We start from the raw sequence: 16,730 nt of genomic DNA on the forward strand, positions 1-16,730 counted from the left end.
TTGACAGCCTCATCTATCTCATATAGGAAGGCAGATGGACTTGAAACTGTTGGCTTTGTGATTAGAGTCCAATGCTTAGCCCACTGCATCACCAGGGCTCTTTGTTTTATAAGACTGTGATTAGTTTAATTTTTTTTACATAACAATTATAGAATATTAAATTAAATCAAGTTAAAGTAAAATCAGATCTGTAGAACAAGTTTCTTCAGTTTTAGAATAAAAACCTAGTTGGAGGCCAAACAGTTAAAATACAAATAATTTTGCCACAATTAGCACAACACATGGTTAAGATATAAGAAGTAGAAGGAATTTTAACCCCAAATCCGGGCATTACTGTAAGATGATTTACAAATACTGACAGTTTTGTATTTATTCATTAAGTGTGCCAATAATTTTCAGCTTTAAAATGAACTCAGTATTTGTTTGGAAAATATCTCACAATTTTTCAGTCTATAGTCCCTATGTTTAATATTCCTAAACAAAAATCTGCAATAGCATTAGCACATAAACTGGCAGCTAGTCTTTACTGTTTAGAACCGTGAAGGTCAGATATAAAATTGCTTTGAAAACACAGTCCTATGAGATTCCGATTTAACTTGTCCCCAGTATATTTTTAAGTAAGTTATAAAAGAAATTTACATGCTAGCTTAAAGAAGCATTAAAGAATATACTATTCAAATAGTAATCGAAATGTTCATAATTGTATTTTTTTTAAATCATTTTATTAGGGGCTCATACAACTCCTATCACAATCCATACATACATCAATCATAAATGTATTTTAAGAAAAAAAAGTTCAGACCAAAATTTGGTCAAGACTTTGTGAAATGAGTATATGTTTTAAGTAACAAATAGTTAGCCAAATTAATGCCCGGATCCTTAGCAGTTCCTATTCAGACATGATTTAGCTTACATCTCATAAATGATATCTGGGACTCTCTGTTCGCTTTTATGCCTCATTCTGAGTTTCAGGGCCCTTAGGAATGAAGTTTCTGTTACTGTGTGGAGACACAGTGAAGTCAGTAAGTTATTTCAGTCCAAGAGAATCAAAGCAGCATTTTCAAACTACTTATGGAAAACCTGCCTTGGGAAAAATATTCCTGCATGTGTGTTTTTTTAATTAAGGCTTTACCTTTCTTGTTTAGCTCCCTCAGATTCAGCCTGAGACACCGATTTGTTTTTCTGTTGCTTTAGCACGTTATGAACTCTGACTTTGTAGTTTTCAAAATCGGACGTTATAGCTGCTTGTTCTGCCTATAAGAATTAAGAGAAAGAAAAAAACTTTCTATAATCCTTTATTGATATATGACTTATTGCTTCAGATATTAATGAACTGAGATGAAAATCTGTTGCTGAAAGTGAGAAAATAGCTGACATTCTCTTTAGTTCACTGATTTTCACTAAAATTTATACTTCTTTTGGCTTTAATCTTAAAAAATAAATGTAACCTTTGAATGATACAATTTTCTTGGTCAAGACGTTCCTACCATGTTTTCTAGTGGTAAGATTAATTTATGGCTTATAAATTTTATAATGGTATTCTTTGTTTTTAAAGCTTTAAAAGATATTCACTTATGATACTTTCTTTTTTAGTAAATAGAAGAAAAATTAATCAAAAGAAATTGAGTTATAAACTAAAAACAGAATTACCAAATGACCCAGCAATTTTATTCCTAGGTAAATATTAAAAAGACTCCAGAGCAGAGACTAAAATATACTTTTACATGAACTGTCATTGCAATTGCAGTACTATCCACAATAGCCAAAAGATAGAAACAATTTTAGTGCTCATAACTGTGAATGGATAAAGAAAATGTGGTCCTTAAATCCCTTGGAATGCCATTCAGTCAGTGAGACAGTATCTTTTATCTTTTACATGATAAAACATAGAGTCTGAAGACATTATGCCTAGTGAAATATGTCAATTACAAAAAGACAAATACTACACAAATATGACCTCATTTTATAAAAAGAACAGAGAAATGTACAGATAACAAAGCTCATTAGTGGTTACCAATGGGCTGAGAAGGGCTAACTTGAGAGTTACTGCTTATGAAGTATGGCATTTCAATTTAGGGTGATGGGAAAATCACATAAAGGGTGTATTTGTACAGCTGATGTAATTACTGTTAATAAGCTATACCTCTGGAAAAAGCAAAAGTTGTGAGATAAATTTATGACCACCCCCCAACCAAAAAAAAAAAAGCAAGCAAAAAAAACCCGGGTAGTTTGGTTCATGGGATTTGGTTGCGGGGTTTGGAGGTTTAGTTTATGGTTTCATGGGACATCCCAGTTAATTGGCCTAAAGAAATGTGTTTAGTACTTTCTATTTCTAGTATTGAGCAGTGCAGTTACATAATCTGGTGTCAGCTTGTGAAGCGGGGGAGTCTAGTCTGTCAATCAGGTCACAGTTTGATGACCTCATTTGGAGGTGCCATGGAGACAAATAGCTCACTGAAGGCCTAACAAAGACAGAATCTCTGCGACATATTCCTGCGGACAAGACACATGGAGTTATGCTAGAGCTCTGGAGCTGGAGGAGCCACGTGGAGACCCCTGGCAGCGTTGAGATGCTTCCACGGCAACGGGATCCACAAGACTTTCCACCTACTGGCCTGTGATCTTCCTGCATTTAGCGTCATTGCATGTGTTGCGTGAGTCTGAAGAGGTAATTTATAGAAAGGTATCGGATATATGGGCTAACATCGGACTTATGGACTTGATCTGGACTGGGCTGTCTTCTTAGGATACAATTACTCTTTGATATAAAATGCTTTCTTACACATATGAGTATCTCTGGATTTGTTTCTCTAGTCTACCTGGACTCACACAAGTGCCTGTAGTATTAAAAGCTTGCAAGCAGCCATCCAAGGTGGAACAATTGGTTTCTGTTCACTTGGAAAAAGGAAAAAAGAATCAGGAAGAAGAAAAGAAAATGGAATATGTGGTTAATTGCCTCCATTAACAACTACCTACTTTGCCACAAGACCAGGATGATGCCAGCTACCATTACTGAACATTTTGATCCGAATCCAAATCAAAATAGTAAAAATGCAGAAGAGAACTTGAAATTCTTGTAAACTCTCGACTTTCTGGAGCCATGGAGGATGGATGAATCCCTAAAACTACTGCACTGAGTAGTCTTTAAAGCAGAAGCCAAAAATATTCCCAGAAATCTTAAAGAACAGTTTAGCTTAACTATAAAAGAATTATCTGCCTTGAGCACTATGCTCTCCACCCTATCTTAGATATATTTATTCTTGTCCCCCCAACATTTTTATTAGCATATAATTCACATATCATACAATAGTTCAGTAACATCAAGAAAAGTTGCAGAATCATCACCACAATCAAGATTTAGAATACTTTCTTCATTCTTGTACTCGTCATTATTGGCTCCCAACGTTCCCTGCCATGTCCCCAAGAAACCATTAGCCCAGTTATTGTCTGTATAGAATTACCTATCCTGGATTTCATATACAGAAAAACATGAAAAAACAAACAAAGCTAACAACAGTAACAAGGTAAAACATAAAAATTTCAATAGAAAAGAAAGCAGAAAATACTAAAAACTAGAAAAAATTTAAATGGATCATAAGTGAGATCAAATGACAGGGTGATAAAATTTTAACCTAACTTCATCTGCCAGAAGCACTGTGCTATCTTAAGATCTATTTACATGGGACCAAATGGAAAACAGCCACTTGAAAGATTTAGAGGGCAGTGAATGTACATTAATGAGGGAGGAAAAACAGGGCCGGAGCTGTAATGAAGATGGTCGCACAACTCAAAGGAAAAAAAATCGGACACAATGAAAAGAAGGTTGAAATGGAAAACAGGGTGCCATTCAAATCTAAGCCAACCATAAACAAAAGTTATCAAAGTTATGGTTGGAGCTGGTGCTGGGAAAGGGTCATATGCTCTGAAGGAGGTTACCCAAATTAAGCAAGTGCTCTTAAATAACCACAAAACACTGAAAGTGGGAAACATAACCTTTTTGCAAGCGTCTAACTCGTGGAGAGTAACTGAGAGCGCGTACCTTGGCGGTGTGACACTCTTCTCGCAAAGCCGTGACCTTCTGTTGGTACGCACCCAGGGTGCGCTGGTGCTGCTCTGCAGAGGTCTTCAGGTGCTCGTGAAGTTTGTGTTTCTCAGATGTCACTTCTGCCAACTGAATCTAGGGCACAAGTCTTTCAATTAAAATCTAGTAAATCAGGCATGAACTGGTTAAACAGCTTCTCCTTAACACAAAGCCAGAGTTTGAGATGTATGCGTATATAAGGAATATAATAACAATGTGAGATCTTTTCATTTTTTCTCTCAATTATCATTGAGAGGAAGGAGACAGTAAAAGCAAGGGAAGATTTGCAGAACAGTAAGTAATTTAGTGTTCCTTAAAGCCCAAATAAATTTTCTATTAATTAAAAAAAATCCAGACATGTGATGTCTCCTTGTTAAATTATCTCGGAACATTATACATTAGTAGGCTTTTAGGCTTATTTCATAAACTGATTCTTGCAACTGCAGTTATCACTCACCAAGTTCAGATGCAGGTTGGCCACTATGTTTATTTTATTTTGCATTAGTATTAATGTATCAAGAACTTTCAGTTATATGGCCGTGTTTGATTTACTACTTGTTTCCTAAAAATGCCGAGGAATCTTGTCTAATGGGATAATTGGGAAAATACCTTAAGTCTGTCAAAGGAACACTCTGAAATGAAAACCTTCCTTAAATGTAACAAGCCTTACTTTATACACTTCAACTTGCTGCTGGCTTGCCTCCAACTCACTCTTCAAAGTCTGTTGAAGCATTAAGTGATCAGTTTCCTACAGAATGAGAATCTTGGTTACAAATGAGAAACAACCAACCAACCGCAAGGGTTATGAATAGGTTTTAAATTTAAAGTAGAGAAATTAACATACTGCTTGTTTTGAATCTGCCAATTCTTTTTTGGTTTTCACCAGCACTTGCTTGATTTTGGTGTTTTTTTCTTCATATTGTTGTACTGACGACTGCAGTGAAGCTGGTGTAAGAAGTCATTTCCAACAGAAAGGTGAAAACAATTTTTATAAATTCAAAAACACAAATAATGAGTCTCTGTATAACCCCACTCGAGGGGAGTGAGCAACACAACTGCACGTGGATGGATATGTTGAATGGTGTGGTATAACATACGGCAGTCACTCACTCAATCAATCATTAAGGGTTCCTGAGGGGTGGGATGTGGGGAGGAGGAGATAAAGGGGAGCTGATGTCGAGTTCAAGAAGCAAGAAAATGTTTTGAAACTGACTGTGGTAGCAGTTGTACAATACTGCTTGATGTGAATTAACTATAGAATGTTATCTCCCAATAAAATGATTAAATAAAAAAATAGTCTGTGCTCCAGGGATTGATGTTGAAAACAACATATTTTAGGTTTTTATTATGGAACATTTTAAACATATACGACAGTAATGACATCATTGTAACGCCTGTTACTCATCAGCCAGCTTTAACAATTACTGATAAATGGGTGATCTTATTTCAATCAGACCCATGGCAGGCAGCAGATTATAGCCATTGGGCAAATCTGGCTCTATTTTTGTCAATACTGTTTCACTGAAACACAGTCACACTTATTCATTTATGTATCATTATGGCTGCTTTTGTGATAAATGGCAGAGTCGAGTAGTCACAACAGAAACTGTGTGGCCTACAAGCCTGGCCCTTTACAGAAAAGTATGCCGACTTCCAACCTATACCATCAACCAGTCTCTAAAGCAGGCGTCCTCAAACTGCAGCCTGCTGAGGACATTTATCCGGCCCGCCGGGTGTTTTTGCCCCGTTTGTTTTTTCACTTCAAAATAAGATTATGTGCAGTGTGCATAGGAATTTGTTCATAGTTTTGTTTTTTTTTTAAACTACAGTCCGGCCCTCCTACAGGTCTGAGGGACAGTGAACTGGCCCCGTTTAAAAAGTTTGAGGACCCCTGCTCTAAACCATTCTTGGATTATTTTAAAGCAAATCCACTCATCTGCATTTCAGTAAGACCTCTAAGTAAAGGCAGGGTTATTCTCTTATTTATTCTATCTCTAAAAGGTATGGACCCTACTTTAAAAATACCTCAAAAAGGAGGCTACATTTCTAGAAATCTGGGTGTGTTTTTGTAACAGTAATACAGGTATAATATATATTTTGTAGGACTAGATTGTTTGTGAAAGTTTATTAAGGGACAAATCGATGCCTCAAAGAACAATAACACTTTTATACTAATAGATGTAAAGAAGAAACACAGATCAGATAGGGATTGGTGGATTCATTGTCTACTCCAGAGGTCCCCGACTACAATTAGCAGTACAATCTGGCTAGAGTGTTTTAAGAAACACAGAATACGAGAGAGAGAGAGAGAGAGCCCACAAAGAGAGTCTGCAGGCCTCAGATATTGTCTATGTGGCCCTTTACAGAAAGTTTGCTCAACTACCTAGACAAGTTACATGGGTACTGTATAATCATGCTGATAAAAGACTTTATAATAAATATCTTTATTCACTGAAATCTACATGTATTATTTGATAAATATGAACAGGTATATTGCAAGAATACATTTAAGCTAACAAAGATTGGCTTCCGACTAAAGGTAACCTTATACACACTGGGTGCAGAACTCTATGAATGCTGCTTTTTTATTGGCCAATTTTTTGAAAGTAGACAGACAAGCCTTTCTTTTTAGATTTTCTTAGTCCGGAAGCTCTGCTGAAACCTGTTCAACCTTATAACAACATATAAACCTTTGGTGAGAGCTGTGCGGTGGCTCCACAATTCTACACTACAACCACAAGATTAAAAAAATAAGCCATTTAAACTGATAATGTACTGAGCTTGAAAAAACAAACACCCATACATCCAGGATATGAAATAAACCATGTGCAGGATACAACCCAGGAAAAACACACCGAGTCATATCATAACCCAGTTTCAAGAATTCCACATAGTATCAGAAACTAAGCAAGCCAAAAAACAATGAAACAACCTCTTTAATTTACTCAAAGGGAAAAGACCCCAGTGTCAATCTAAAATCCTATAGTCAACAAATATCTTTCAAAATATGAAAGCAGATTAAATATCAGCAGACCAACATAAGTTTACAGAATTTATTGCCAGACTACAAGATATGTTTAAAAAATTCTTAAGGAACAAGAAAAGATACCTGATGGAATCTGGATATACTTAAAGAGTACCAGAAGCAGCATCTATACCAAGGGCTCAAGTAGAAAGCACATGTTTTGAGAATGATGAGGGCAACAAATGTACAAATGTGCCTGACATACAATGGATGCATGTATGGATTGTGATAAGAGTTGTATGAGCCAATAAAATGATTTAAAAACAAACAAACAAAATCACCCCCATGTTTCCCTTAATTTTTAATTTATTTGAAGCAGAGGTTGTTCAATGTCTTTTGCTTATAAACCTTGATATAAATGTTTTAGGATTGCAGGCCATCATAAGGTCTCAGTCACAGCTACCCAACTCTGTCACAGGAGGGTGAAAGTAGCCAAAGACAATACGAAATGTCATATAAATGTACAGTTTCTACATTAATTAAAAATACTTATTATATAAAAATCTAAATAGAAAGCCATATCTAAAAATAGATTCTTCTGGAAAGGTAGGTACTTACAGAAGTGCTGAAATTTCAAAATTTGAGACTACCAAGTCGTATAAATGGTTAATATAATGCCACAAATAATTTCCTTCTTGAAATTTTGCTTTTCAATGTTTATTTTTAATGTGTTTTGGTGATTTGGGAAAACATGGGCGTGGATATGTTTAAATAAAACTTGATTTACAAAACCAGGTTGCTGTTCTAAAGGCATTTGCTGATTTTTGCTTGAAAAGAAAATGGTTTTCTAACAAAAATAGCAACATGTATTAATATGTTTATAACATGTAGAAGTAAAATACATGACAATATAAAGGGGAGGGAAACAGTATATAATTACTAAATTATTTTAGTATGCTTGAGGTAAGTTCAGGATGTACATTATAAACCATAAAGCAAGGCTAAAAGTAAAAAGGAGGTATATCAAATAAAAGATTAAAAGGGGTGAGATGGGGGAACTAACAACAATTAGCACAAAAATGAAGAAAATGTCTGAAAACTGATTGTGGTGATGACTGTACAACTCTCCTTGACGTGACTGAACCACTGAATTGCATATGTGCACTGTACGCCAATAAAACTACTGAAAGAAAAAAAAACAACCACCACGAACCCTCCCAAATCATTAAAAAAATTTAATTCAAACGGTGCCAAAAATGAGGAAGTGGTGAGCAGTAGTAAGTAGTAAGGTGATAGAGTTAAAAGAATCATTTAAATAATTACAGAGCTGAGACCGTCACAGGTTGGAGAGAAAACAAAGGCTCAACTAACTAACTTTTGTTATCTAAAAGAAACTCAACAGAATTTAGAAGCATAAATAGGTTAAAAGCCAGAGGATGGAAAAAGAACCCATGTAGAATGGCTACCTTAATAATAAGATGGACAATAACCAACTTTTGAAAATCTCGTTGATAAGTCATGCGTGGCGAAATGATCACGCACACAGCCCCTCTATGATGACAGCATAAGTCAGAGTCAAGTGTGTTTCGTTTTACTCACTCATTTCTTCTTGTAGGGTTTCTTGTTTCTGCTTCTGAATTTTTATTTCTTGCTCTAAATCTTCAATCTTGCTGTTTTTATTAGTTAACTTTTGATTTAGTTCTTTCATCAAACGTTCATAATCAGCTATTTCCATATTCATCAATGTGGTTTGTTGAGCATCCTATATATACATCATAAATTAAAAAACCCACAAATACTAGATATGTAAAAATGCTATAACATTGTCAAAGACTAAATTATCCTTTTTCTGTAATAATAATAAAAAAACACACAAAAACTCACTAGCATCGAGCTGATTCCAATCACAGCAAGCCTACAGGGCAGAGCACAACAGCCACACAGGGCTCCCCAGGCTGCAAATCTTTGCGGGAGCAATCCTGTTCGCTGAGCAACTCGTGGGCTTGAACTGTGTGTGGTGAGCAGTCTAACTGTCACCCACTATGCTCCCAGTGTTTCTAGAAGTGTTCAGAAGTCAGATACTTGCTAGTTTCTGATTGCACGGGTTCTTGCATCATTTCACAAAATGAAGTATTTTTTAGTAAGTTAACCCTACCACCTTAGTTTTATTTTATTTCGTTATCACTTTCATGAACCATAAGTGGCAGTTCTAATCTTGTGAGGCTCTTATTTATAAAATGCTAATATTGCAATGGACTTTTATAGGACCTTTCTTTTTAGCTCTGTCTTTGAAACAGGAACCCTGGGGCATGGTTAAACAACACACCGTTAACTGCAAGATGGGCAGTTCAAATCACCAGTCTCTCCTCAGAAGCCCCATGAGACTGCCAGCTTACGTGAAGATGCACCCACCGCCTTGGAGTCCTTATCAGACCCCACAGGTCCACGGTGAACTGGAGTGACTCAGGCAGCGCGTTCAAAAAGGCAGTGAAAAATTAGGCAAAGTTCTGCCATTCATTACATCTTGACCTGTCACATGCCACTCATAGGCAGGAATTAAGTACCAAATTCAAATATAATAATTCCTACTAACTGCTAGTTACTTCAGGAAAGACAGGCACTAAGCTGAATTTTACTTTTTTGGGGTTATGAGTTTTTATTAGCACAAATAATTCCCTTTCTGAAATGCTGCTTTTCAATATGTACAGAGTAACTGTGTCAATGTTGGCACCCTGATTTGGGGTTTTATTACCTTTCTAACAAGCTCTAATTCTTGCATGGTTTTCTGAAGCTGTTTCTTTTCCTTTTGAAGGTGCAGCTGAAGTTCTTCAAGTTCACTTAGAGTACTGGCATGTTCCTAAAATTACAATGAAAAGTCACGCCCCAAACACAGACATTAACTGCTGCTTTTCTGTAAATTTTTTCTTCAATTAAATATTTAGATTTAAAACATCACTCTATCTAAACGAATCAATGACCTCACAGGCCCGTTTTTACCTTCATCTTCTGTTCTCTCTGAAGTTTCTCAGCCTCTAGCTCTTTTTCCATCAGTGCTTTGGCTCTTTGGACTTCTAAAATTTGTACTTCTAGCAACTTGGCATTATTCTGCAGTGTCTCAATACGAGCCAGGAGATCTTCATTATCAGAATTTAATTTTTCACACTAGAATGACAGATGGTTCATTTCTATAAGTATGCAGAATACATACACAGGAGCCAAAGAATAAAATAGAACATTAATGATAATGGCAGGATGTGAATGGTCTAATCCCAACACAATGTGTAACCTAGTACATAGCCAGGGCTTCTGGTGTGAAAAATAAATACTTTAAAAGTATTTTTGAATGAAAATACAAAATCAAGAATAAAGTAAAAAACCAAATGAAACATTGTTCAAATTACTGTGGCAAAGCTTGGAAGAAAGTAGGAAAACCAACAGCGGAAAAGGCAAAAATGAGAAGTGGGGAAGTGACATGGGAGTAATAAGCAGCAAGAGGAGAGGTCTACTAGTTGCTGCTTTATTCCTCTCAAGAATGGAGAACAAAAGAGAAAAATTTGTTTCTGCTTATTCATTTTAACTTTTTAAGCAAAAATATATTTGGGATGAAGATATATTTATTTATTACAATTTTCATGTTTAGATTTACTTAGGAGTTACCTGAACAGTTGAATTCTTTAATTGTTTTGTAAGGTCTTCTATATGATGCTCAAAATTATTAGCACGTTCTTTTTCAACATCCAATAGCTCTGCTTGCTTGTCATATTCTAATAAAAGATTCTTCAATAAAAGAAAAAAGTTTACAACTTTTAAGATATTATGAAATGTACAAATGTGCTTGACACAATGGATGTATTTATGGATTGTGATAAGAGTTGTGAGTCCCCAATAAAATGATTAAGAAAAAAGAGATATTATTTTTAATTCATGGATCAGACTGAATCATAAAGCTGTTTTAAGATTTATAAGTGCATACTACATGTTTAAAATATTTGCTCAAGTTCAACAGTTATAGAATATTCAGTTGGTATTAAATAATACAATTAATATAACTCAAGTAATTCTTAGGGTGTGAAAATCTATTAAAAGATATAGAGAATTTCATTGTCACGATATATTATTGCCAATACAATCCACAAGCACATATTCCCAAAACTTGAACAAAACCAAAGGAACGAGGGTGAAAACTTTAACCTGGACATCTATGAATTCCACCTAAAGAATTCTGATGAAAGAAATATTCTAGGCCTGGTCTAATTAAGGTGGAGGTGCTAATCAAAAATACATTATAATAAGACAGACATTTAGCATTTAACTATCAGTATTTACTAGAAAATCCAAAACTCGAAAATTTTCCTTCAATTTTAATTGGCCTGTACAAGACAAAATACTTAGACTGACATTTTTGCTATACACCATTCAGTTGATTCCCTAAAACCTGTACGTTAAATTCACAGTTTTCATACTGTGTGTAGTTTTTCCCCCTCACAGATCTTGCTTTTGCTCCTGAATAGCTACTGACTACCCTCTTATGAAAAAATAAACTTGCATCTAAAATAAATAATAAAATGTCTCTGGGCTTTTTTTGAAAGTTAATTTGGTATAACTGAAGGAAACCAGACTGCGATGAAAGCATTTTTTATTATTTTTTAAATAAAACACTTATGTCTGGGGGGAAAAAAGTTAATTTTGTAAATTTCCACTGAGACATTAGCTCACCTGCTTCCTATCATCAGAACCAAGAAAACTAGTTAGCCTGAAAGTAAAACCTTACCTGAACGTGGATGCCTTCTCCCGTGGCTTACCTTCCCTGGGATTCTCTGGTTAGCTAACAAATGTAGTAGAGGAGTGTTCTAGGGGCACTTGCTCATCATTATCTAATACTTGGCCCACTAATTTTGTTTTAAATTTTGATTTATGTATGATCAATTATTTATCCATCTTAACAGCTAAGAGTTAAAATCTGAATTTTGATTTTATGGGCTGTCCATAAGGGAACCCTGATGGATAGTGGGTTATGCACTGGGCTAAAAACTGCAAAGTCAGCAGTTCAAATCTGATGATGAGACTGTCTGTTGTCCAGATTCTGCAGCCCCTGAAACATAGTGGGGCAGCTCCTGCTGTCCTATAGGGTCATTCTGAGTATAAATCAACTTGATGGTAGTGGATTTGGCGGTGGTTTAGACTGACCAGTGAGTGATTTATTTTGACTAACAGAAGACAAGACTTAGGTATCTAGAATTTGCTTTATTTATAGTCCTAACATTTGTCAATAACTATGAAAATTGAATTGCTATACCAAGGTGGACTCTGATAAATGATGGTTACCTACAGAATGTTGGGACTTTAATCAAGAATTATTCATAAGGGGGGCATAGAACAAAAATAGTATACTGAGGTTTCTAAACAAATAATTACACTATATTGTCCTTTCAGGACTCTTCCACTCAAATGTTTTAAAACTCCTATAAAACATCCTTTAGAACAAAGAATGTACAAAGTATGAATCTAAGAAAATTGGCCATCATTAAAAACGAAATGGATCATAGAATATTTTAGGCATTACTGAATTGAAACAGACTGATTCTGGCCATTTGGAATCAATTATATGGTTTACTATGTCTAGAACGACAATTTCATGAGTAATAGTGCCACATTTATTGCCTAAAAGCACATTTCAGGATCTTTAAGTACAAAAAACAAAACAAAAAAGATCTTTAAGTACAATCGTTTCTATAGTAGTCTATTTTTACCTAAAAGAAAGTCCAGTTAATACAACTACTATTCAAATTTACACACTAACCACTCAAGTTAATGATGAAGAATTTTACCACTATCATCAATGTGAAATAGATCAAGCACGCAATGAAGATGCCCTGAGGGTAACTGGCAACTATAATGTGAAAACTGGAAACAAAGAGGGATAGGTAGATGGAAAATATGACCTTGATGATAGAAACAAAGCTGGATATCACAAGCTAAAATTCTGTTAAAGACTAATGACTTCTTCAATGAAAATACCTTTTTGCAACACAGTGACTGTACATATAGATGTCACTAGCCACTGTATACAGAAAGCAAATTGAATACATCTGTGGGAAGAGATGCCGGGGAAAACTCAAGACCAGCAGCCAAAATGAGGCCAGTGGCTGATTGATGGTACAGCAGATCTTCAATTGCATATAGGTAAGTTGAGGCTGAAGTTGAAGAAAATTCAAACAAGCCCACGGGAGTAAAAATACAGCATGGATCAGGTTCCATCTGAATTTCAAGAACATCTCAAGATCAGATTTGAATCTTTGAACACGAATGACAGAAGAACTGATGAGCTGTGGGATGACATCAAGAACATCAGACATGAAAAAAAAGAACATTATACACGAAGCAAAAGGTCATTAAAAAGATAAGAAAGAAAAGATCAAAGTGGGTGTAAGAAGAGATGCTGAAAAAAAAAAAAAGAAGAAGAGATGCTGAAACTTGCCCTTGAAATTATGAGTAGCTAAAGCAAATAGAAGAAATGATGAAAAGATCTGAATAGAAAATTTCAAAGGGCAGCTCGAGAAGACTAAGTAGTCTAGTGAAAAGTGCAAGTACCTGGACTTAGCAAGCCAAAAAGGGAGCACATGCTCGACACAGACAAGCTGAAGGAACTTAAGAAAACAACTCAAGCCTGGAGAGTTGCAATATGGAAAGATTCTAAGGACAAAATATTGAACAACACAGAAAGCATCAAAAGATGATGGAAGGAGCAATCACTGTACCAAAAGCCCTGGTGGCATAGAGCCAAGGATTGGACTGCTTAACCATGGGATTAGTAGTTCAAATCCACCAGTTGGCCCTCGAGAGAAAGATAAGGTTTTCTACTCCAGTAAAGAGGTCCAGTCTTGGAAACCCACAGGGACAGTTCTACCCTGTCCTAGAGAGTTCATCACCACTCAGAATTGACATATACAACCATTTCAAGAGGTGGCACACGATCAAGAAGCAATACTGAAGGAAGAAGTCCAAGCTGCACTGAAAGTATTACTGAAACACAAAGTTCCAGCACTCTTTCGTCTGAGTCATAAAGTTCGGAAAACAGCAACTGGCCAACCAACAGACAAAAATCCATATCTGAACTCATCCCAAAGAGAGGTGGCCCAACAAAACACAAACATTATTTAACAGTATCACTAATATTACATGCAAATAAAATTTTGCTGAAGAGAATTCAACAGTGGTTGCAGCAGCACATGGACAGGAAACTGAATCTGAATTCACAAAAGGACACGGCATGTGTGATGTCAGATGACTGTTAGCTGAAAACAGAGAACACCAGAAAGATGTTTACCTGTGTTCTATTGACTACACAAAATAATTCAACTATGTTATTTATAACAAATGATGGCTAACACTGAAAAGAATAAGAATTCCAGGACACTTCATTGTCCTCATGTTTAACCTGTACATGGAACAAGAGACAGTTATACAAGGAAATACTGAGTGATTTAAAATCAAGGAAGGTACACATCAGGATTGTATCCTTTCACTATAGTTATTCAATCTGGAAGCCGAGTAACTAACAGAGAACATGGCATCAGGACTGAAGAAGGGTTATTATCCACTTGTGACATGCAGATGGCACAACCTGGATTGCAGAAAACCAACTTGAAGTACTTGCTAATACAGATTAAGTATGGATTATAGTACAGATTACAAAACAATGTAAAGAAAATCAAAAGCCTCACAACTAAACCAATAAGCAACGTCTTAATAAAGGGAGAAAAGACAGAAGTTGCCAAGGATTTCATTTTGCTTGGATCACAAGCAATGCTCCTGGAAACAGAAGTCAAGAAATCAGTGACATATCACACGGGGCAAATCTGCTGCATGAGAACTCTCTAAGGTGTTGAAGAACAAGGATGTCACTTTGAAGACTCAAGTGGGGCTGACCCAAGCCACGGTAGTTTCAGTCACGTTATATGCAGGTGAATGTGGGAAAATGGAAAAAAAAGACTGCCGGTGAATTGATGCATTTGAATGATGGTGAAGAACAGTGAAGTACCAAGGACTGCCAGTGGAACACACAAATCTATCTTGGAAGAAGTGCAGATAGAATGCTCCTTAGAAGCAAGGATGGAGATTTTGTCACACCCACTCTGGACATATTACTTATCAGGAGAGATCAGTCCTTGGAAAAGGACACTGTGCTTAGTTAAGTGTAAGGTCATGGAAGAGGAGGAAGACCATCAAGGAGATGGACTGAAACAGTGGCTGCAACAATGGGTTCAAACATAATAATTTAGAGGAAAGCACAGGACCTCGAAGCATTTTGTTGTACACAGTATTGCTGGGAGTCAGCAATTGACAAGAACAACATCAAACTACAACTAATAATGATAGTTACTTTTATTTATTTATTTGGTTTGTCTCGTTCCCCCCCCCCTTACTTTTATTGGGGGCTCTTACATATCTTATCAGATAGTTACTTTTATTAATAGACTAGGTAAAAGTCAGAAGTGAACTACCAAATTACTCAAACCTTAAAAATTATGTTCCCTGAGAATACAGTTAATAAGTTTATTTTTAATGAGATCAACATTCCTAAACCTATTGAGCTTTTGATTCTACTTTAAATAGTGTTGCTTTATCATAGAATCTTCAGCTTGTCCAAAGATTGAGAAAATGTTATAACAAAGATATATACATTTTTTAACCAACTAAAGTGGTATGCTTGTTTACCTTTGGAGGGAATGCATAGATTATATAGGCTCCTGAAAATGAAAGCAGCAAGCTCAGAAATCTAGTTGTTTCTGATTCACAGTGCACAACTGTCTCCACAAGGGTTCCACGGCTGGATTCCCACTTATAACAAGCCTATATCGGTTCCAAGACTGTCCATCTTCCTATGGGAGAAACCAGCCTACTGATTCTCCTGGTAGTTAGCAATCCAAGGTCTAACCCACTGGGGCTCTTTATTTACCATCTGTGACTTAAATTTCTGGTGCTTAAGAGCTTACTACACTGTGCACTTAAGTGTGCACGTGCACACACCCATTTCCCATTCATGAACACAAAGTGACCGCTTGATGGGCAAGAGTTTTACATTTCCAGTGATTTTCTTATTTTAGCAGTTATGAATCCAACTTCTTAATATTTAAAACACCTATTTTTACCTTATAGCTTTCTGCACCTTGAATGAGATCTTTCATGGAAGTGGACAACTGATCCTTTTCTGATCGCACCGAGTCAAGCTCTTCCCTTAGCGTCTGGGCCTATTTCAAATATACACTAAAGTTAAAGAGTGCTTCACAGGCAGAAAATCTACGATCTTCTCGAGTGTGGGATTCAGAACGTCATTAGTACCTCTTTTCTGCTGGAATCAAGTTCTTTCTTTGCCTTCACAGCAACTAGCTTTATCTTATTTATTTTCTCTTCTTTGTCTTTGGATTCTTTCTCTAGATTTTCTAAAAGTGAGGAAATAAAAGGATTACATATGAATTCAAAAGAAAAAAAGGGGCAAAATCCAGTCATTTCCTTATTTCAGCTTTGAAAATTTATTTTTCTCAAAATTTATTTTTTGAAAGCCATTTCTTAGTGCCTAGAAATCTGAGAGGGAGGGAACCGATTACAAGGAACTATATGTGACCTCCTCCCTGGGGGACGGACAACAGAAAAGTGGGTGAAGGGAGACGTCGGACAGGGCAA

At 36.0% G+C, this 16,730-nt stretch overlaps 1 protein-coding gene across 1 annotated transcript in view; it reads right to left on the reverse strand.

Moving 5' to 3' along the window:
• Positions 1 to 16,730, reverse strand: part of GCC2 (GRIP and coiled-coil domain containing 2) — a 47,928-nt gene that overhangs the window by 20,939 nt on the left and 10,259 nt on the right. The window contains exons 3-12 of the mRNA XM_004704432.2: positions 16,389 to 16,489; positions 16,199 to 16,297; positions 10,704 to 10,823; positions 10,044 to 10,208; positions 9,799 to 9,903; positions 8,646 to 8,808; positions 4,926 to 5,026; positions 4,752 to 4,829; positions 4,040 to 4,177; positions 1,133 to 1,254 (exon numbers count right to left, since the gene is read on the reverse strand). Coding sequence (XP_004704489.2) covers positions 1,133 to 1,254; positions 4,040 to 4,177; positions 4,752 to 4,829; positions 4,926 to 5,026; positions 8,646 to 8,808; positions 9,799 to 9,903; positions 10,044 to 10,208; positions 10,704 to 10,823; positions 16,199 to 16,297; positions 16,389 to 16,489 — 1,192 coding nt within the window. The remainder of the gene's footprint in view (positions 1 to 1,132; positions 1,255 to 4,039; positions 4,178 to 4,751; positions 4,830 to 4,925; positions 5,027 to 8,645; positions 8,809 to 9,798; positions 9,904 to 10,043; positions 10,209 to 10,703; positions 10,824 to 16,198; positions 16,298 to 16,388; positions 16,490 to 16,730) is intronic.

Source organism: Echinops telfairi, unplaced genomic scaffold (genome assembly GCF_000313985.2).
Source record: "Echinops telfairi isolate 266 unplaced genomic scaffold, ASM31398v2 ScPeMD7_7467;HRSCAF=8505_1, whole genome shotgun sequence".
Classification (NCBI taxonomy): domain Eukaryota; kingdom Metazoa; phylum Chordata; class Mammalia; order Afrosoricida; family Tenrecidae; genus Echinops; species Echinops telfairi.